This window comes from Copadichromis virginalis, linkage group LG23 (assembly GCF_057382275.1).
Source record: "Copadichromis virginalis isolate Kocher_CV1m ecotype Utaka linkage group LG23, C_Virginalis_male_GT1.1, whole genome shotgun sequence".
NCBI classification, from domain to species: Eukaryota; Metazoa; Chordata; class Actinopteri; order Cichliformes; family Cichlidae; genus Copadichromis; species Copadichromis virginalis.
Window position 1 is genome coordinate 11,649,972 of NC_140639.1, and position 23,791 is coordinate 11,673,762.

The 23,791-nt window shown below is 45.0% G+C and overlaps 1 protein-coding gene across 3 annotated transcripts in view; it reads right to left on the reverse strand.

The window, feature by feature from the left end:
* Positions 1–23,791, reverse strand: part of LOC146680372 (uncharacterized protein C1orf21 homolog) — a 31,596-nt gene that overhangs the window by 6,091 nt on the left and 1,714 nt on the right. For 2 of the 3 annotated variants that reach the window (XM_085449084.1, XM_085449082.1), the window contains exon 2: positions 10,207–10,336. In XM_085449084.1, coding sequence (XP_085305210.1) covers positions 10,207–10,297 — 91 coding nt within the window. In that variant the 5' untranslated portion in view covers positions 10,298–10,336. Of the gene's footprint in view, positions 1–10,206; positions 10,337–11,530; positions 11,607–23,791 lie in introns of all 3 variants that reach the window. The other variant, XM_085449083.1, reaches the window with a different exon arrangement.

Here is a 23,791-nt window from a genome sequence, read left to right on the forward strand (position 1 = left end):
AACAACCATGTTCTCAATGAACCCAAAAAACTCATTAATATCAAAGCTGAATGTTTTTGGAAGTAGTTTTTAGTTTGTTTTTAGCTTTAGCTATTTTAGGGGGATATCTGTGTGTGCAGGTGACTATTACTGTGCATAATTATTAGGCAACTTAACAAAAAACAAATATATACCCAATATATACCCATTTCAATTATTTATTTTTACCAGTGAAACCAATATAACATCTCCACATTCACAAATATACATTTCTGACATTCAAAAACAAAACAAAAACAAATCAGCGACCAATATAGCCACCTTTCTTTGCAAGGACACTCAAAAGCCTGCCATCCATGGATTCTGTCAGTGTTTTGATCTGTTCACCATCAACATTGCGTGCAGCAGCAACCACAGCCTCCCAGACACTGTTCAGAGAGGTGTACTGTTTTCCCTCCTTGTAAATCTCACATTTGATGATGGACCACAGGTTCTCAATGGGGTTCAGATCAGGTGAACAAGGAGGCCATGTCATTAGTTTTTCTTCTTTTATACCCTTTCTTGCCAGCCACGCTGTGGAGTACTTGGACGCGTGTGATGGAGCATTGTCCTGCATGAAAATCATGTTTTTCTTGAAGGATGCAGACTTCTTGCTGTACCACTGCTTGAAGGTGTCTTCCAGAAACTGGTAGTAGGACTGGGAGTTGAGCTTGACTCCATCCTCAACCCGAAAAGGCCCCACAAGCTCATCTTTGATGATACCAGCCCAAACCAGTACTCCACCTCCACCTTGCTGGCGTCTGAGTCGGACTGGAGCTCTCTGCCCTTTACCAATCCAGCCACGGGCCCATCCATCTGGCCCATCAAGACTCACTCTCATTTCATCAGTCCATAAAACCTTAGAAAAACCAGTCTTGAGATATTTCTTGGCCCAGTCTTGACGTTTCAGCTTGTGTGTCTTGTTCAGTGGTGCTCGTCTTTCAGCCTTTCTTACCTTGGCCATGTCTCTGAGTATTGCACACCTTGTGCTTTTGGGCACTCCAGTGATGTTGCAGCTCTGAAATATGGCCAAACTGGTGGCAAGTGGCATCTTGGCAGCTGCACGCTTGACTTTTCTCAGTTCATGGGCAGTTATTTTGCGCCTTGGTTTTTCCACACGCTTCTTGCGACCCTGTTGACTATTTTGAATGAAACGCTTGATTGTTCGATGATCACGCTTCAGAAGCTTTGCAATTTTGAGACTGCTGCATCCCTCTGCAAGATATCTCACTATTTTTGACTTTTCTGAGCCTGTCAAGTCCTTCTTTTGACCCATTTTGCCAAAGGAAAGGACGTTGCCTAATAATTATGCACACCTGATATAGGGTGTTGATGTCATTAGACCACACCCCTTCTCATTACAGAGATGCACATCACCTAATATGCTTAATTGGTAGTAGGCTTTCGAGCCTATACAGCTTGGAGTAAGACAACATGCATGAAGAGGATGATGTGGACAAAATACTCATTTGCCTAATAATTCTGCACTCCCTGTATGGTCAAAATATAAAAAGTAAGATTTCAAATGTCAGATTTGACCTCTGACCCTCCTTTATGGTGAACAGACTGATCTGAAGGTCAGGACCTGAGTTATTTAAATGTTGCACTGACAACATGCTTACAGGGAATGTCACACAGGGATCGTGTTACTTTATTATGACTTTTTTTTAGACACATAACAGTAACAGATTAGAACCGTTTCAATAAATGTACAATTACTAAATGTGTAACCGATGGAGTGAATGCTACATGTGTACTATATGCACATGAATATATGGAAGATACTCTACTATTCCCTTAAAAGTACACAGTGCCCAGAGAGCGAGCTGCCTGGGCGGATGTTTGTGCTCTCTGGCTGCTTCTTGTTGTATTTTAGATGACATTAATGAGCCTTTAAAGACCAAAGTGAACACGCTGTACAGTTCCAGTATGATGAGGCCTACTGCCAGCCATGTGTTTATCATGTTTATTGATGATTATTAATGATCAGTGATGTGGGACGCATTGGAATGGTTTTAGGACCTTTAGACAAGCTCTTAATAAGAGTGACCGTAACGTGAAATGATATGTACGGCACATTTGCGTAACCCCGAGCCCCGCCTAACCTTGAGCAACAACACAAGCTCTGCTGACTACCTCGTAACTGATAAAGCAGCTGAGAAGGCGATAAGTACCAGTGGCTTTATCTCTTACACACTTTGTATTTTGCCCCCACGCTCTCTCTGCAGCGTGTCTGTCGGCGTGACGTCCGTCTGTGCCCCCGCGTACCCGGCTGAAGGGTTCGCCCAACTCCTCACCTGATGTGTGCTTAAGCCCACGATCACCTGTGTTTTTACATCGCGCACGTGTGTCTTTAGAGCCGAAATAATTAGCGAGAGAAAGAGAGAACGCTGGCAGAGATGAAGAGAAAGAGACGAGAGAAACAAATGCCAGCTCCTTTTCTGCTGTTTGTCTCAGGAATGTAAACGAGTCGGAGCAAAGCAGCTCCTGTCTGAACATGCCGACAAACACACACATACGGCGCTGTAACACAGCACAGGCTCACCGAGCTCAGGTCTGCTCTGTAAACACAAGTGCATACGGTGCTACTGTAGGAAACAGTACTAAGAGCTATTTCCTCTGCTCTCCTGATGGCAGAGGGGCAACAGCATCAATTTCAAGCTATATAATCTGTTTTTTTAGGGCAGAGACAAACGAACAGAGGGGGTAAAATTAGCAGCAGCTGCTGGATTTACACTAAATCAGCCTAAACTGGAATTTTAAAGCAAGCATTGAGGAGCATGTGGCATTATAATTTGGGTTAGCTGCAGCCTGAGAGGTTAAAAGTGTTTGAATGTTCTGCTTCTGTCACAGGATGGCAGCTGAACGCGACGATAAACGGTAGACAGATCAAAGTGACCCAGCTTGCACCAATCAAGAGTCATCACATCACAGACTTTGCTTCGATTTAGATAGGAGCAAAGAAAGTGGTCACGCTGCGCGAGTTGTATGTGAAGCGTGCGTGCGCGTGGCACGCTGTGTCACAAGAGATGACATGGGTGTTTCGTCACATCGATGCTGGGCTCGCTTTGGGTGAGAGGGAGGGAGCCCGTCGGAGAGGGGAGAGATGAAAGGGAAGAACTATTTTGAGAAGCCGCGATTTTGTGATGTGGACGTCGTTCACATCTCTGATTACAGAGCGGCGCTCCGCGCTGACCTTAAGATACCAGCAGTCAGAGTGTGTGCGCGCGTGTGTTCACATGTGTGTGTGTGCACAAGCATGTTTCATTGCAGATAGAAATGGAAACGTCTTTGAATCAGCACGTTTGTCATTTCATGCGAGTGCAGTGTTTGTTTGGGTATGAGTCATTTAAATCGCCTTATTTAAGCGTGTGTGTGTGTGTGTGTCTGCTCTCATAGCTCTCGCTGGCCTGTCCTGTGGCTATGTCACTCTGTCCTTCCTGCTGTGTGTCCTCCCTCTCAGCCAGCCTGGCTACAAGCCATCATCGGTCTGGCCGTGACACTCACACCTGAACGCGAACCCTCATCTCTAAACAGGCGCACACACACCAACCATCGCTCCAATGAAATGACTATCAGCTTTGAAAGGAGAAGAGAGAAAAATAATTGTTTATGATATTTTGAACAGAAATCTTGCCGGCAGGGATAAAACGATGAAAAGCAGGAAGAGAACGATCTCAAACAGTTTATTACTGCAAGGCCCGTTTAACATTTCAGCTGGAGTCACTGAACTATCGGAGGAAGGTTATACAGTTAACTACAACTGAACTAAAGCACTGGCTGTGGGAACACATTAGGCAACACCTTGCTAATGCTTCAGAACCATCTTTATACTTTATGGCACAGATTCAGCACACTGCTGGAAACATCCCTGACAGCTGCTGCATCCATGACGTTTACCGCATCCTAAAGTTGCTCTATTGGATCAGATTCATCATCACGAACAAACCAGTTTGAGACTATCTGAGCTATCGGAAGATGGGTACGGTGTGGACTGGCTCTTACATAGAGCTTTTCTACTCAAAGCATCAGCGTCAGAAAGCCTGGGGTGGCTTTAGCTCAGGTGGTAGAGCAGGTTGCCTACTAATCGGAAAGTTGGTGGTTTGACTCCAGTCTGCATGCAACAACTGAAGTGTGAATGTGTGAATGTTAGCTGGGTGAGCTGGTGCAGACTGCAGCTTCACTTTCCTGTATGTAGCTCACAGGAGCCGTTGCAGCCCATGTGCTTCAAGCTTCAACATGCTACGGATTCAGAGATGTTCTTCTGCACACCTAGTTTGTAATGAGTGGTTATTTGAGTTATTGTTGCCTTCCTTCAGCTCAAAGCAGCCAAACCAGTCGAATCATATCATCTCTGTGACGGCGGAGACGGCCACGTCGGAAAATCCCAGCAGAGCAACAGTATCTGAAGCACTCACACCAACAACTACATTTACAGTCACTTAAAATCACCTTCCTTCCCCACCCTGGCAATTAGTCTGAACTTCAGGACATCTTGAAAATGTCTACACGCCTCAGTGCCCTGAGTTCCTGCCATGTGATTGGCTAATTAGATGTCCGTATTAGATTAGACTGAGAGGTCACGACTGACTCAGAGCCCTTACGTGTTTATTAAAATGCCAAAAAGATACTCTGATATCTCATCTCTGAGTAATACTCCCACACATTATCACCGAAATAGCAAACTGATAACACAACTAATAAAAGTTATTGACTCATGATTAATCAGTAAAGTAAGTAAGAGATGCAGGAGACACGCCGGGTGCCGATATGTGTTTCCAGAGACTGACACAGCTGCTCACAAATGAAAGTCAGTTACAGCTTGTCTCTCACTGTCACTAAAACTCTTCCAAGATGAAAGGAACCTGAGGAAAGTGTCATCTGTGTGAAAACAGTCAAACTTCACGTAAAAAGAAATAAAAACATTAAGTGGAATTTGCAGTGTTGGGACAGCTTCTCAGAAATATCCAACACTGAGACAGATCATGCTTTTGTTTGATGAAGGCTCTCGTCTGATCTGTCGTAACGAGAAAGTTACAAGCGGAGAAGATTAGCGCAGGCTCTCTGCTCATCTGCGAGCTGAGCTGATGGATTCAATAAGTAAACTTTACTGCATAAACACGACTTTCAGAGAACTCTTACATACGGATGAGACCTCCTGTATGCATAAAGAGCTTAAACACTTCTTGTGTGCATTAGAGCCTCTCCTTGATTATCCCAGTGACATCAGGGGATGGATGGCACCGAATTTCCTTAATTTTAAAGGAAAAAAAAGATTGGGGTCATGCTTTTTAAATCCAGTAGCTCCAGCTGTATCCCTACCTTTGACTTTTCCTCCTTGGCCATACATGAAAAATCCAGCATCACTAATTTAGGTGTGAAAATGGACCCCAGCCTAAAACTTAACCGCCACATGCAAGTCGAGTCCTCCCTGTTTTTAAGTGCTTTCAGTTGAGGCAGCTGTCAAAAATCAAGCCCATCCTGTCTAGATCCCACCTAAAGGCATCACCTCTCGTCTGGATTATTGTTACTCTGCCTCCCTCTCACGTCTACACCCGTTACAAAAACGCTGCTGCACGATTTTCACGACCCTGTCGGCTTGTGGCCTTCATCGGGGTCATGATGAAGCCGAAACGCGTTGGTCTGGTAACCTAATAACTTCTCCAGGCACCTGGGACGTAGGTGAAATTGTGCCAGAAAAGCAAACAAGAGCACATAACTCAGATTTTAGCGTAGTACTATTTCAAATCTGGCATTTATGAATGAACTTGTAGCTGATTCAATGTTTTACACTTGATCTCTCATTTTTTTCTACAGCACTTATGTTGTTTTTAAGTGCTTTGGAAATAAAGTGATGATCGTGATGATGAAGTGCATGGGAGTAGATATGCATACACAGACACTTAAATGCTCATTTCCAGCTCCACAAATTTTGTTGTTGGACTCCAGAGTAGCTTCCTGTGATTTTCTGCTTAAAACAATCTTTATTTATCTTATACTGGACCTCAGGACATACTTTAAACCAACCTGCTTTCTGATTGGCTGCCTTTCACAGAAGATTTCAGCCGCAGGTGGTTGGTACCAAGGTCGGTATGACCATCCACCATTTTAACAGTAGAAAATGAGGAAAGGAACAACAGGTCAGCACAGGGCTGGACTGTATTTGAGCTGTCTGTGCATGACTCTGAGTTAGCTTCCTCTTTAGTTCAACTTCTGTAATCAGCTGTGGAGCTTGTGGCTTCTGAAGATCACTGAATGAATCAGGTTTTTTTGCCTCCCCTCTGAACACAGTCCCACTTAACCACTGAGCTGCTGATGAGCCCTCTATTAAAAACGCAACATACCTTTAAAATCAAGGTCCATTTAACCCAACATCTGCTGTCAGGGGTCACACAAAGGTCATTATCAACCCAAGTTAACCTCTGGTTTCTCAATGATCACGTTCACATGACGGAGGCGGTGCTGTATGATTCACCAGAACCACAGACAGGCCTATTGTCAGCAGACCAGTTGAAAAAACTGACAGATGAGCAGTGTTTAAAAGCTCTGTACGGATGATCATCACTACAAAGAGCTGGTGCATTTGTAAAGTTTAAAGGAAGGAGTGTAATTGAACTGATTAGTATTACATCACTGAGTTCACTGAGACTCGGGAAAATCTGACAGATGAAATCCGTGTTCAGATATGCGGAAGACAGTGTCGGTTTTTAAAATCTCTCAGCTGCAGCCCCGAGAGTGTGAGAGCAGGTACAGAACAAGTATAAAAGCACAATTCAAATGTCAGCCTAGCGCACATGCAAATGTGATATAAAGGTCAACAAGTACAAACATAGGTGCCTTGTTTTCAGATATTAGAGCTGATAGGGAGGATAAAATTAGTAGAAATCTATTTTTCTACTAATGTGCGTCAGGGAAAGACAATACTTTAAAAACTTCCTCTTACTCTCAGCACACTGAGGTCTGAGGCATCTTTCCAGGTCGCAGCCTGCTCTGCAGCAGGTTGTGTCTGCAGCAGAAGTTAACATTGCGATGTATACCAGCAAGAAGTGAACTGCCTTCATAATACTGAAAACCTTCTTCTCCTCCTTCTTTTCCATAAGTGGTCGTCACAGCAGACCGTCTGCCCCCATCCCAGCATCCACCTCTGTCACACCGACCCTCTGCATGTCCTCCTTCACTACATCCATGAATCTTCTTCATCATCCTCTCTGCCTCTGCTGCACATGTGCAACCCATTTCTGCCTCTCTGACTCTGCGCTGCCCCTCTGATGGATTCATTTCTAATGCTGCTCTCACCTCTGGTTCCAAGTCTATCTTTCCATCCCAGGGATTGAACCGGTGACCTTCAGGTCTGTGCGCTGCCCCAGAGAGGAGTCGTTTTCACTCGGCACGCAACGTACACAGAAACGATGTCCTTTGTGACTTTGGGCTGTCAGCTGTGTTTTGTGTTCCTCGAGTTTAACAGGGAACCGACGGCACAATCGGTTAATTCAAGAAAGCAACTGGTCTGTTTTGTTTTTTTCATCTGCGATAATATTTCCAAGGTCTGATTCTCATTCGGCAGTCCGATAAAGAAAGCCCCGAGTTTCTTTGAACAATAATTTCTGAGCAATCCCGTTTTACTCCCAGGAAGTGATTGTAGCGTTGTCTGCTTGTGGCACAGAAGGACAGTAACGTGTTCATTCAGTGAGACAGTCGAACCTTTCAGCACAAAAACTGAGATAAACACTGAAACTGCACACCGCCTTGTTTTCTATAAATGTTGAGCTGCCACATATACAATCAGATATACTTGCTATCTCCACTCTAATCTCCTCTGACTGTAATTATTACAGACATCAGCAGCACGATGTTGTGGAGAGTGTTGCTATTTTCCCTCGTCGTCCCCTCAGCGTTTGTGTAATGGAGCTGAGCCTTTTCCGGTTATTGTGTGAGAGCGACTGAGAGAGAGTTGGGGAGGGGAGGGCAGGGCATTTGGGGGGTTGGTTAGGGTTAGCGGCCGGAGTCTGAATATCTGGGACATACAAATACACACTCACGCACACAGAGGGCACAAGGACAGACTGATTGCCAGACAATCTGTTGGAGGCAGATCTGCATGAGCATGAATAGGGCTTACTGTCTAACTGAGCACACTGATATGAAAACATCAGCGCATACGTGAATACAAACACACCGACGCGCAGCCCGCTGGGGTTACACTTGTGTGCGTAGGCTGACCAGAGCTGACCAGTGTTTTCCGCCTAAGTCATGAGAAGTAAACCGGATGCTGCGAGCCAGTTTGGCAGCGGTTGTAAAGGGCGGCGAGTCGAGTGGGAAAGAATGACTGCACAGTATGTGACGACAGCGACAGCAGAAAGATGTGCACGCGAAGCGGGTGAAGATAAGGAAGGGGGGCATTAAGAAGGGAGATGCTTTTGGGGTTTTGAGGCCTGGGATAACTCTAATCCGCACAATCCAGGTCACTTCCATCTCTACCTTCACACACACACACACACACACACACACACACACACACACACACACACACACACACACACACACACACACACACACACACACACACACACCTAACCTAACCATCAAAAATGAATGCCTAACCCTAGCCCTTACCCTAAATATAACTATAACCCAAATGTAACCCTGACGCTAAAACCACATTTTGAGCCTCAAAAATGCCTTAAAATGTGTGGTCCCCATAAGGGCTGTTGGCCCCCACAAGTATTGTAATTGTCCAATTTTTGGTCCCCACAAAGATATCCCCACACACACTCAAATAGTAGTCCAACCCATGCACTGCCATTCCAGATTTCCCTTTAACCAACTGACAGTGAGACTAGGGGATAGGATGGGACTAAGAGGGAGGAAGGAGGAGGGGATGTGAAAGGACACAAGGTTCTGACCTAATGTTGTGCCAAAGAAGAGAGGAAAAGAGCTGGGAGAAACACTGGGAGATGAAGGCAGGAAGAGAAGGAGGAGGGAGGAGAAGGGGGTGCAGAGACCCAAAATAGTGTGACAGAGAGAAAAAGGAAGAGAAGAGCGAGGCCTTGAAAGGGGGGACGGGAAGACAGAGAAGTTGAGAATAGATTGAAGAAAGAAAAAAAAAGGCCTGCAGCGCCAAAATACGTCACTCTCTTCCTCTCTCAAGGAAAAAAATGTTCATCTCATTGCTCTCCTTCATGTCTCCTTGCCGTGTTCTGGCGCTGCTCAGAAGACAAAGCGGGAGACGAGAGGGCAAAAGAGAACAGAGAGGAGCACGAAACAGGGCAGGAGCAGAGTTAGAGAGGGGTTACAGGGAGGAGGTGAGAGGCTGGAGAGGAGTTAGAAAGATCAGAGGGAGAGGGGGATGACAGATAGACAGAGAGAGGGGACCTCCTGTGGATCATCATCTGCCACATCCATTCACCCGCCTGCAGCTATACCAGAGTGTTGCTCCTAATTCATAATCGCTGTTAATCCCTCCGCCACCCATCATCTCTCTCCGGCTCCAGCTTTTATTCCTGCCCCTCATTACACAACAGCCGGCTACACGCTGCTAAAGCAAAGGGAGCAACTAAGGACTGTAGTATATTCATTACTAATGAATCTCTCTGCATTTTTTATTAATCAAATCTACAAAATTAGGTCGTGTTTGGGAGACACATTTGTAGAAAGTGAGCATTGTTAAAACTGTTGTTCTTTTGAGCTAATCCAGCTGTTTTCAAACCTTTCTGGCTGGTTACCAAAGCAGTATGGACTCATGATGCCCATCAAATAGCCTTTGTCTGCTTTGTGACAGCAGTTTACCATTTACAGTTTCAGAAACCTTCACTTTTTACATTTTTAGCATTTGATGTCAGCGAGAAGACGTTTCTCTGTTGTTCTACTCTAATAAAAACGCAAGAATAGCAATATGGAGATGGAACGAACACGCCAGGTCCCATCCAAGGACACGACTCAACGCCGTCATCTCACTAACTGGTTACTTCCTCTCTTACACGAACTGTCAACACAGACATCTCCAATAAAAGCGGCGGTGTTGACAGTTATTGTCTGAATTGGAGAACTTTACACTCCGCCGAAGTACCGTGAGCTGTAACAATGAGGATGTATATTGTGTGGGCAGGCGGGGTAATGGGTCCACGCTGAGCAATCAACTGAGTGAAATGGAGCAGTGAAGATTTTATTGACATCCGTTCGCGAACTGACCGGTGAAGACGTCGCCGTTGCTGTAGGCCTTGCCGCGTCCCTCCTCATCGCTGGGCACGGCCGACACCTGCTTGGCCGAGGTGCAGCCCATGGCCTCACACTCTGAAACTTCTCCTCATCGCACTCTCACCTGCACAGAGAGAGAAAACAAGACTTCGTATTCACGACAGACACAATAAAACGAACAGCGCTGTTGTTTTTACGGCGCTCTGTCAAACATGATCGACGGTTTGAGCTTTTATGGCGACTCCCGATCGGTGCAAAATGTCGTTTATGTTGTTTTTTTTCCATGCAGCACAACCCTCAGAGATGACTTGTCTTCATTTTCCCATCCTTTCCATCCCTCTGAATCAGGAAACCAAAGCACACTTCACAGAAGTGTGAATTCACACCTGGCGTTAAGAGGCTCAGTAGAAAGAGAAATGCACATTTATAGCGCATGCTGCAGGTTATTACTTCCTCATAAGAGTTTCTTTCAGAGCTAAAAATAGCCACTGCCATTAAATACATGGAGCAGCAGCAGCAGGGGTGCAGTGCAGGGTAAATAAAGAGCATAACCCATCTGATATATGCTTTATGCTTTTTATTCTTGTTATACAAAACACCTAAAAAAACTAAAAGAAATGCATAAATAAATAAATGTGTTTTGTGAAACTGAACACAAATGTATTTAAATGTGAAAACTTACAGAGCTAGTCACACCTGAATATTTGGACTTTTGATCTGAAAACATTACTAAGTGATGTTTATAGAAAACCTCTTGGTTGCCTGCGCAAGCAGCAACATCAGCATCCGTACCTTTGGCTGCTTGGTGAATATTCACCACCCTCAAAGTTCTGTTTGTCTCCAGCTGTTAAATGTCCAGTTCCCTCTTTTGCTAAATGCCAAACTATGTTCCTCCGATAGATGTTTGCCGTCTGTCTGCAGTGGGCCGTGAAACTGCCAGTGTAAAATACACTGTGTCTGTGAAAACTAAATTAACGGGTGAGCTAAGAGAGTGAAGCTGTTGGTCTAAACAACCAAAAATAATTAGCTGAACTCTACCAGTATCACAGGAGCTGCAGGTGGGCTGATCAGTGACACAGTTCAGGTGTTATTTAGTCTTTGGATTCATTAATACAGAGTTAATGACTCTGCACTTATCACAGTCATTAATTGCAGAGTTAAACTAAAAACTAATTACAGCACAGCCCGCATAGATTTTGTGCCAGATAGCAATGCTGATTTTTATTAGTGAGAAGATAATATTAATATAATCCCCAGTATAAGTGGCTGCAAACGAAAAATACCAAGTTCAAGGACAGGGGAGGAGACACAAACCAACCTCAGGGGGTCACGAGTCCAAACATCTGGCATCAAAATCTGCCAAAGCTGCTGAAACTACCCCTTCTTCTAATATCCTGCAAAAAATTCAACATAAAAAGAATAGGTACATATTACTATATATAAATAGCTCATTAGAAACCTCACCTAAAATTACACCAAGCGTTTCCAGTAGTGACAGTGCATGTATATCATGAGTTATCTGAAATGTAGGAGAAAAAGGCAACTTCAGATGACCCCTCCCTGATTTGTTCAACTGTCTGTCCAAAGTTCATGAATGTAAATGTCTGACTAGCTGTATTTATGAAGTTACACAGAAAAGGAGAAGTGATGGGATTTTATGGGAACTACATAGCAAGTTAATGTGATTATTGCACCACTATCTGCTCAGTAGTGATACTTCTCTGCTACATGAAGCCAACATTGCTGAAGAGATAAACCCTTCCCTAGATTACACCAATTTGTGTTACCATCCATTAAAAATAAACAAACAAAAAAAATTGTTTTGCATATCGGGCACCATGATATAAGGATGCACTGATCTGTTGACACAGAGTAAAAATCCAATAGCTGTGTTAAATGAGCGAGGTGTTCCTACTCTGAGGAAGACACTGCGATTATTCTTATATGGACTGTTAACATCATCAGGATCAACAACAAAAGTGTAAACAGGACTGCGATGCATAAAATGAACGATAAAGTCTCTCTACATGAGCAAATGCTGCTCTGCTACTGACTGTGACACAGCAAACGCAGAGCAACAGGGAGCCACGTTCACCGCATCAGCATCGACCTTTTCCAGTCCGGATATCCAATCCAAATATCAGATTGATGATCTGATCTACCTGGAACATCGGCGATACGAATACGGCTCTGTGCTATTATACTGTTTGGCCTGTTCATGCTGTTGATAAACTGATATACTTAAAATTTGAAATGAATATTTTATTTCTAGATAGACAGACATTGCATATATGCTAAAAAGTGTAATTTTGGCCTGTTGCTAGGCGGTTGCTAGCCATGCATAATGAAACTTTTGTGGATATGAGTTTGATGTCACTCCCCTGAAACACATTTTTTTTATGAGGTGTTGAAAGTTCATAAATGCTAAAAACGAATAGTTTTCATCTGTTGCTAGGCAACTTGATGCATTTTTAATGCCTGATATAGATGAGAACCATCAGATAAGTAGTAAAGCACCTGTAGTTCAAGTTTGAGTGCAGATGGTCTCGGAGGAGTTTACAGACAAAGACACCAACAGACTGATTTTATGCATTACAGTAATATTTTCACTTTCAGCAAACCTGTAACCTGTAAACCAGTCTGACTCGGCCGTTAAGTCTCTGTAATTACTTCAACGCAACTCAGAGCTTTGTTTGAGAACAACGTGAGGGCATGAACAAACTAAATCGAACTCATCGTTACTCTATAGAAAATAAGAAAACCCTCCCACCCTGCAGAACAGCTAACACAAAGCTGCACACGCTGTATGTAGATAGTTTTTGTGTCACTCACACATGCCATATGCTGTCTCTGACAGGCCCATCTGACTGCTGCCACTTACAAAAATGCGCACGCACGCGCACACACACACACACACACACCTGATTAAATCTGTGCCGCCGGTACATAAATAATAAGAGGCAGGGTGAGGAAGAGGCTTTTTGAAGACACTGAAAATAGAGAGAAAAAGACAAAGAGAGGGAGGGTGGGTTGAGCTGAAGGGGGACAAGGTGGAAGGAAAAGGTCTACAATAGGTGGGACAGAAAGGGTCCAGAGAGGAGGACGAGTGCACAGCTTCAAAAGAACGCTGCCTGGCCCTCGCTGCTCCTTCAGAGCGTTTGAAGTTGACAGGAGGCCGTCTTTAGGTTGCGGCCCACCAGCTTCCATCTCACTGGATATGACACAAAGCACCAGGTGCACAGCGCTCGAGTACCTGCGTGTGCAGGTACTATGTAGCCCAGAATTTACTGGCCAGTATTATCAGCAAACTAAGCTGCTGCTGTTCCCTTTATCACAGGCTGCTTCATTCACTGTCACTTGGCAGGTTGTCACTCGGTGAGGCAGCAGAGGAGTGTCGAGGAGACTGCAACAATTCTCAGGAACAAACCATACATAGCAAAAAAAAGAAGCATCCTGAAATTAATTATCTTTCGTTGCTCCTTTGAGACTCTGAGGTGTGTGAATATTCAGTGCAAGATGAGAGAACTCATATATGAATCCCTTTCTCAGCTCTGCAGGAGAAAAGACATTAATCTCTGGAGCCTGAGCAGAGCTTACACATGAATTTCTCTAAGGGCCTACAGGCAAGAGGGAGTAATACCTTGCGGGCAAGAATCCAGACACTTAGACACACACATGCAAGCTCGGGATGAGTGTGTAGGGTCACCTGTGGCTTGAGTAGGAGTTCTGGTCTAGAGAGCAGCTTATCAGCCCGTCCCAGGCAGCCTGGGATACCTCTTACTACAACTACCACTCTGGAACAACTCAATTATGCCTCACATGTGCTCATAAAGCCACCATCACCTCACACACAGCTGGGAGATCTTAATGCAGCAGTCTGAGGCACGCTGTCGTAAAGACACAGCAATAATCGCATCCCGCATTATCTGTCTCTTGACATTGGCACATAAATGAGGGAAGAAGCACGAGGCATGCACCTGGAAACGCTGCCGAAGGAGCCCATGTTATCTGTCAGAGTTACATCACAGTGAAGTGGAGAATCAAATGCCAGAGATGGAGAAAAAAAGATAGAAAAAGAACATGCCAACAAAGGTAACGGGAGAGAGGACACCAAGAGCGAGCAGTCAAGTCTCTCTTCACTATTAGCGTACAACTGAAGTGAATATTAGATGAACAAAGCACAGAAACTCCCTTTCCGAAAACCACCGGAGGACGTACGCTGAGAAATGTGAGCAGCCGTGATAGACGTGAAGTTTCAAAGGGTCTCTAGTGTGTGGGCAGCATCTGTTTGAAGGCTTTGATTTGTGTGTATTGAAACATCAAATTGTGAGTAGGAGCAGGCTTAAAATAGACCTAGCACTCCCAGAGCTATTGTTGTGTGCAGGGATAATGCTAGGCTGTGGATCCTTAGGCCAAGCTGCTATTACTCGGGTTATGCATATAAGCTACAGCCAGAACGGCAGACTATTACACAGCCAAACACACCTATAAATAAATAACACCAAGGCCAAAGGCTCAGACATTCTTCAGTGGCGCATAATTCAAGAAGTCACATCCTTTCAAAATCAGACTTCTGCTCATTTTAACACTTGGTCTTCTCACAAGCATCACAAAAATCTTTGGCAGGTTTTAACGAGGAATGCTTACATGAAGGGTTGAGTGTTGGTTTCATCATAGATAATATATTTTCAGAGCTGCACAATCAGAAACACATGTAGAGGTTTGAACACCAGACACCCAACAATATATATTATGTCCTTCAAGTTCAACTTTATCAGTATTTGTTTTATCTATTATGGTGTAGTTATCTCACTTCGGTTATTTTTTGCTGCCAAACCTACTGAGATATTGCTAAGACAGAATCAGTCTGCAAACAATCTACTAAAAGTCTGCCAACAGTCTTCCAACAGACTGCCAACAGTCTGCCACAACTCTACTAATAGTCTACCAACAGTCTGCCAGAAGTCTGCTACAAGTCTGCAAACAATCTACTAAAAGTCTGCTAACAGTCTTCAACAGTCTTCCAACAGACTGCCAACAGTCTGCAAACAGTCTGCCAGAAGTCTGCTACAAGTCTGCCAACAGTCTGCCATTGAACTGGGTCATTTCCATTGTTTGCTGATGATTCACCAATTAGCTGTGATAAGTCATCAAAAATCACACATTTGTTGTTGCCTACATGGACAGAATTTCACATTTAATCAAACTTCATAATAATAATAATAATAATAATAATAATAATAATAATACTTTAAAGAATTCATAATCTGCACACAAAATATGGAGATACCAATCTGAATTGATTCTCCAGCTTTAAACCTCCACCTCTAAACACGTGCATTTTGCTCAAAATATGTCTTAAATCGCCACTGTAACACATCAGTATTAACAATGCAAATGTGAAAATTGTTTTTTGGTTGACGTTTTTTTTTTTTTTTAATTAAGTCAATTTTTACCTCTTTATGTAGAGCAAAGTGCAGGTAAATGGCTTTTTGAGGGAACTGCACAGTTTAATTTACAAACTACAATAAAACGCTTCGACAAAAAGCCACCAAAGGCTCGTCCACTGTGCTGCTGCACGAGCCGCGCTGGCATTGTACGTTTGCACGTGTTCCACTGTACAGTGAGATCAGTGCATACACTTTTAGGACTGGCAACTCCAGCAGGAATCAGCCCGAGTTAGTACTGAGCTCTGCCCAATGCTCTATTCTGTGCCACGTGCAAAACCACAGTGGGGCGTTGCTCAGCTTTGATTTAAATACGGGAAAAAAAATCCACACCACAGTGTGGGCCAGCTGTTGAGACGGAAAAAAAATGTGCTCAGCCAATTTTTACCTATTGAAGACGTGTTACAAATAAATAAGTAAAAACTGGGAGTTCTGCAGTGTGTGAGCTCTGTTTTTTCCAGTGTTGATTTAACCCACAGGACAGCAGGACTGAGCTGCTCTGTAGATGCTCAAGTGTGTCAATGGGACAAGCCTGGCAACTCAGTGTATACACACATAAACATCCAGTGTGTGAAAAGGATAAAAGGTTCTTAACACCAACTGGCACACGACCGCCTCTGGATCCAGATGCTCAAGATCCATTATGAGCATATGGGCCAAAACAGAGGGGCAACCCAGTTTAAAGATAAAGAAGTTGTGATGTCAGCTAGCAGCTCTTGCGTCATTCAAGCCGATCTTACCCCAGATTTGGCGCAGAGCCTCCTGTTGCTGTTTCACCTCGTAAGCAATTGTAAGCAGTTTGAAACAATAATCCTGAGCCAGGCGATACAAAGAGCTCTTCTTAAATGCAGACCAAGTTGTATATTTAACACATGGCAAATAACCAGACCCTGAAAATTATTTGGCAAACACAGAGGCCTGCCCATGCCTGCATATGTTGGTGTGGGACGTGACCTGCCCTCAGGTCTGTGAACAAGCCTCCTTTACAAGTCAGTTTGTTAAAGGAGGAACTCAGAAAGCGCTGTGAGGAAGATGTGAATGCTTGCACAAACACAGGTCGTGCACACAGACCGAGTAGTGTGCAGTGCAAGGGTTTCTCAAATGCAAGATTGTGCCAGAGGGAGCACAAGCAACCACAGAGCCTGAAAAACGGGCCAAACAAAGGCGGAAAACTGGTTGAAGCATAGCAGAGAGTTTTTGTTTAACGGGTTTATTTCTGTGCGTGAACTGGACGTGTACGTTTATCAGTTCCCACCGTAAAGCTCCCGGCTGTGATGGGGAAGTGCTCGCTCAGCAGCCATTTAAGCCTCAGGGAGAGTGACTTCAGGGCAGCCTCACCTGTGACGACACAGCGACAGTTTCTATCTTTGCTTCATCATCTTCACAGCTGAGTGCTGAGCTACGCTTTAGAAACTGCATGTCAAAAACACAAAAAAGGTTTGGATGCGCTTTAAATCTAAAACAAAAAAAAAGAAGAAGAAGAGAGAATTCAGTGGTTTGAAACGGCTCAAAGCCTATATTTAATTGAAAATAGTACAAAACACAACATATCATTAGGCTCTTTTTGAGTTTACTGCAAGGAGCACATCTCCCTCGGTGACGTGCAGCGAGCGTGGGCAGCTGTATGATGTAATACATGCAGTCTTGGCTGACATAATTAAGGACTTCCATGAAAACACAAAAGCTCATCTGGAATGCAGCATGTGTATAACATTCAGCATTAATGGTGCCTTCTCAGGTGGAACATCTACTGATATCATCAGCCAACTAGCCTCTCTCCCCCTTTATCCAAACCGGCGCTGCGACTGCGCGCCCTGTGTGACCTGCGTCACCGTCGCTGCCTCTGATACTGCAGTTTCAAAGGTGGACGCCAGATCTGCAACCACTCAGTGTCAGTTAACGTCTTGAAAACAACCTTGGAGCATCAAGACGTTGATAAAACAGGGATGAGATAGAGTCAGTCTGATATCTGTTCGGGGCTGAATGGAGTCAAGTTTACAATTATATGTAGTCTGCAATGACGCAGCATTTAACTGTGATAAACAGATCAAATCTGTTTCCGTCTAAATGCACACAAATTCACAGTAACTACTTAGATCCAGAATCCAGCCTAACTTCCGTGAGCTGAGACAGAAATTTAGAAATTTGTCCTCCAATAGTGACGTAGGTGCTGCAGGATGGTGACAGCCTTGCTTTTATACATGATTATAGCCAGAATACAACCAGCTGAACGGTAACCAGTTGGTTGGAGTAACTCCTTGGACTTTAAGCAATTCAATGTAGTCACCACCCACCAATTTTTCCTAGTCACAAGGAAGTTGCCATCCTATTTTTACTCCAGTGAGATGGAGCCAGTAACTGTTTCCCTTGGTTGAGTAAAGCCAGCAACATGATTCACATCATTTTCATACTCAAACAATCCAATGACCCCTGGTGCACTGTAGATTGAGGCATAATCTTTTAGATCAAAAAAGTGCTTCATCATAGGCTTCCCCTGCAATTTCATGGAGCGCAGCAGCATGACAAGATAACAATACGCGACATTCATTCGCTCACAGCTCTGCTCTGTCCTCAAGAGACCCCATAACACCCCAAATACAGCCGGTGCAAAGAAATATGGCAACACATGAAGCTATAAACCACCACAAGTCTATCCTCTGAATATGGAATAAACACCTGCAAGTGTTTGAGGTTTGGATGTTTTCTCTGCGGCACTCGGTCATATGCTGGCTCCCTAACTTGGCACTCTGTCATCAAAAATTTGAGAACACCACGGGACAACTGGGCCTCGATCCATGCCAGGAAACAGTCCTCACAGCATATCAGAGCCACTGGATCCCTCACTGTAGGGGTCACAAGTTCACAATTTTCTCTGAATTATTCATCCTTCTGTATGTGATGATAGAGGACAACTCCAGAAAAAAGTATGTACAGCTAAAATAAGCAAACAGTAAAGCTCCCTGAGGGAAAAAATATTGCTCTGCATAATTAACACTTTAAAAATCCTTATTTATCTTATACTCAACCCCCTCAGTTCAGCTTATGTGATAAAATCTATGACTAAGTGAGAAAATCTGATTGACAAATCATCTCGTATGTACTAGTCATGTTGCATAACTCATAGTGAGAACGCAAACACACTGCACCAGCTGACCTAATAAACACTCGGCTCAAAAATCAAAACGCTCCACCTGGAGTCACTGCAAATGACTCGTACGGCAAATCGCGAGCTGCGGCGTGTTGAGCGTGTCTTTGCATCTCTATGTGACAGAGCACAGTGCCGGCAACTCGTGGGCCAGTGCGCCATAATATTTACTCTAGCCAGGCAGCAAATGCTGCACCTCTCCTCCTGTCCCACTTTAGGCACTCCATCAGCCTGACAAGCCTGGGAAGTCATGCCAACACACACGCACGTACACACACACACAGGCCGGTGGACAGTAAAGGTCCATCATGAGTGTTCTGCTGCTGCTTGTGTGCCTCTCTTCTCTCTTTTTCACCGTCTGCCGTTGAGTGGCTCTTTCCTCTTCCTCTCACTGTAGTAATGAGGATGACAAGCAGCCATGGGTGGAGGAGTGGACGTGGAAACAGAGGGGACCCTGTTCTGCTGAGTGAAACTTAAGCCCGGCCTTGTGACTGACAATGAGAGGCATATTGTGCAGAACTGAGGCATGTGCTGGTGAAGAAGCTGGAGTAAGCTGTAGACAAGCTTTGATGTATTTTTGGGAAGAGGCCAGTGTTGTTACTACAGGCCCACAGAAGTTTGCACGGCTCTCACCATTTCCTTTCAGTGCTGTCACTCAGAGAGAGAGCGAAGAAAGAGCAGTTAAGCACTCTAATTGAAACGTGAGCTGCATTAAGCCGTATCTCGGTACAGGTAAAAATAATCAAGCCATAGAGAAACGAATGATTTCAACTAATGCAGGCTAGACTAGAGGATAAAATGTCTCCTCTGAGGCCTGCAAATGGCTGGCGTTAGTAGCACTCAGTTCCCTGAAAGAGCAAAAGGCAGGTAGTCATTTCTGTGGGACTGAGGCGAAAGCAGGTCAGAGCCTAAGGTGGCTGACTGACAAGATTTCAAAGCAAAACAGCGGAAACAGGAGAAAGATGGAAAAGTAATGGGGGAAAATTCTTGGGCGACATGACGGCGATATAATTAACAGCATCCAGGGAGCGTGAGGGGTTTGGAAGTAATGAAGTAAACCTTTTAAATGCAGTATTTAAAAGCTGTACTTGTGAATTTTTGCACTTCTCTATAGCTGAATATTATTTTCCATCCTGGGTGCAGGTTCTCCAAAGTAAAAGTACTGCTGCTAATTAAGGGTAGAGCTCTAGAATCAGAATCAGAATCAGAAAGGGGTTTATTGCCAAATGTTGAGCAGGTTTACAACATTAGGAAATTGCTGCGGTGCTTCAGTGCAAACATAGTGTCATAAATAGCACTTAAATAGACATGAAAAAATAAAAGTAGGGATAAGAATTAAAAGTGCTACGTAGAAAGATATGTGCATGAGCTATACATGAGATATATACATGAGAATAAGAATTAAGAGTGCTACGTAGAAAGATATATACATGAGTGCAGGTGGTGATCAGTGCCAAACATGGAATGATGCAGTGACACAGCGTAGGGTCATGTGTTAGTGGTGGGAACAGTCATATGGTTATTGTTCATGTGTCCAACAGCAGAGGGGAAGAAACTGTTCTTATGGCGAGAGGTTCTGGTGCGAATGGAACGGAGCCTCCTGCCTGAGGGGAGCAGGTCAAACAGACTGTGTCCAGGGTGAGAAGGGTCAGCTGAGATCCGAGCTGCACGCCCCAGTGTCCTGGAGGTGTACAGGTCCTGCAGAGATGGGAGTCTGCAGCCAATCACCTTCTCAGCAGAGCGCACAACACGCTGCAGTCTCTGTTTGTCCCTGATAGTGGCTCCAGCGTACCACACGGTGATGGAGGAGGTGAGGATGGACTCAATGATTGCAGTGTAGAACTGCATCATCGTCCGTGTTGGCAGGTTGAATTTCTTCAGCTGCCTCAGGAAGTACATCCTCTGCTGGGCTTTCTTGATGACGGAGGTGATGGTGGGCTCCCACTTCAGGTCCTGGGTGATGGTGGTACCCAGGAAGCGGAATGAGTCCACAGAGGTGATGGGGGTGTCAGTCAGGATGATGGGGGGGAGTGGGGCTGTGTGCTTCCTGAAGTCCACAATAATCTCCACTGTCTTCTGGGCATTCAGCACCAGGTTGTTGTGGCTGCACCAGGACACCAGACGTTCAACCTCCCTCCTGTAGGCAGACTCATCCCCGTCCGAGATGAGCCCAATAACGGTGGTGTCATCTGCAAACTTGATTAGCTTGACCGACTGGTGGGTGGAGGTGCAGCAGTTGGTGTACAGGGAGAAGAGCAGAGGAGAAAGAACACAGCCCTGAGGGGAGCCGGTGCTGATGGTCCGGGAGTCCGAGACATTCTTTCCCAGCCTCACATGCTGCTTCCTGTCTGTCAGGAAGTCAGTGATCCACCGGCAGATGGGATCAGGCACATTCATCTGGGAAAGCTTGTCTCGGAGATGGTCTGGAAGGATGGTGTTGAAGGCAGAGCTGAAGTCCACAAACAGGATCCTGGCGTAGGTTCCTGGGGAGTCCAGATGTTGCAGGATGAAGTGTAGGGCCATGTTGATGGCGTCGTCTACAGACCTGTTGGCTCTATATGCAAACTGCAGGGGGTCCAGGAGGGGGGCCCGTGAGGGTCCTGAGATGGGAGAGAACTAGGCGCTCAAAAGACTTCATGACCACAGATGTCAGAGCCACGGGTCTGTAGTCATTTAGTCCAGTGATCCTAGGTTTCTTGGGGACAGGGATTATGGTGGAGGACTTGAAGCAGGCAGGCACATGACATGCCTGCAGTGAGGAGTTGAAAATGCCAGAAAACACTGGGGCCAGCTCGTTTGCACAGTGTCTGAGGGTGGCAGGAGACACGCCGTCTGGGCCGGGAGCTTTCCGAGCATTCAGGTGGTTTATGTTTTTACATCACCGATTTTCTTGTTGATCACGTTTGCTGACAGACAGCTGCGCAGCTGATGGTGTCGGCCTCCTCCAACACAGCAGGCACACGAGGTCAGACGTGTTTATGTTTTCTTACCCAGATCCATCTGAACTGCCAACAAACCAACCCACGAGGCACACAATTAAAACCGTGCCCGCATTAATAGTCATAAGAAATTACGCATACGAATCTTTGCATAATTGGCAGGACGACTGGCCAAGACCCTTCAGACGACTGTTTGTGTGGGAATAAAAACACACTGAATGTTTCGCCTCTTCAGGTGGCTGCAAACGAGCCCGTGTTTAAAATCTCAACATGGCTGGTATCGCATCTGCAATGTTATTCTTTCAGATGCAAACCAGTGCTTTTGGTCGGTCCATTATCCTACACACACGCTATAAAACCTTCCAGCAGTTTACCCTAAAGACACCCAGAAAGACATTATTATGATTTACAATACGGTGATGCCGACGACATGCATGTGAAGGATAAGTGTTTTGCCACACGTAGTTCTGCTTGTGATGAATTTGTTATATTTGAACAACCAAGCAAGTTCCAGATATGTTTGTGCACAAGATGCTTAGACTAAACAGGAACTAGGGTTTTGCTGAAAGGTAAAACCAACCTGCACTCTCATCTTTATGCACAGACTCCAAACATCAATATGCAGAATTTGTAGGTGAGAGACCATATTTTTAGTACACAAAGCTTTCTGGGTTCGGCTTGTAGTCCAAATGCTACGGAGCACAGGTAAACTCGCAGGTAAACAGTCTAATCCATCAGATAACCATCAGCTACCATCTTGTGAAGCCTGGAAGACAGACGCTGAAATCTTGGCCCTGATGTCTGCTGGTGGTACTGGAAGCTGGGCTCCAACAACCATGGCTCAGTTCATACATGCTTAATAACAGAGCTGAGTGCTCTAACTGAGCATTAACAGCCACACAAGGGTGTCATAGTATGGGAAGATGGAACTGGTATACCGCCAACAGGAACCCCCCTCCTCCAAAACACTGACCTTTTATATAATTTTTCACCACCACCTACTTGTGCATTAACAGCTCCACAGCTGAGACCCCGTCAGCGACCCTTTAACTAGAGTAGAGATTGGAAAACAGGCGAATAAAAAGAAAAAGAAACGGAAAGCAAAATCAATACTGTAGTTTGTCCCCATGTCTCCATCCCAGCTGGACTCTGAACACGAACTGAACTGTAAACGCAGGCAGGGACACAGAGACAGGACCCTTCGTCGTGTGACAGAAAGCATGTGTGCAGGCCACTCAGCCAATCCCTACTCACACACAGACCGGTGGCAGAAACAGCCCTCGTCCACCGATCTGCACACCGAATGCAAAATAAACAGGAATGCACGGAGCAGAAGGAGCACAGCGGCGGCTAATGACAAAGTGCGGATTTTTTGGGCTTAGTATTGCAACATTTGCTTCTTGCACTTTGTTTATTCGGCCGGGTAGAAAACCTAATCAGCCTGCGACGCCCTCAGTCAAACTGACAGGTACAGTGAACCTGGAGGATTGAGTTGTGCTGACCTTGTGCTTTCCACACTGCAATACAGACTACCTTATCACAGCTGACAGCACTCAGCTGCACCTCCCACAGAACACAATACCCGCAAAGCGAACACAAACTGGATGGAAGAGACAGTCACGGGAACTCCCTCCCACACCCACAGACAGAGAAGACATCCTGCGGTAACCATGGAAACCCTCCACTTCCCCACAAGATGACACGACAGGTGTTGCGGGATGACCCTATGAGCGCCTGTGTGTTCACCTGGATCGCTTTTAATCAGTTGAAGGTGAGGAGGCCACAGGTGGACAAGGAAGAAGCAGGAGGACTCGGAATAGAGAGGAAGAGAAGGAGTGTGGAGGGGTGAGACGTTTATATTTCAGCCACCGGAAACAGAAAGGCATATGTGAGAAACAAGCACACACACAGTAACAGATAAACAAGTGGAGGAGAGAGGCAGATAGATGGAGATAAAACAAGGCTAAAGTCAGGAGGGGCACCACAACATCCACCCACAGGATTGCTGGTCTGGCCCTGATGGGAGCTGCAGGTGATGGATGCTGTCC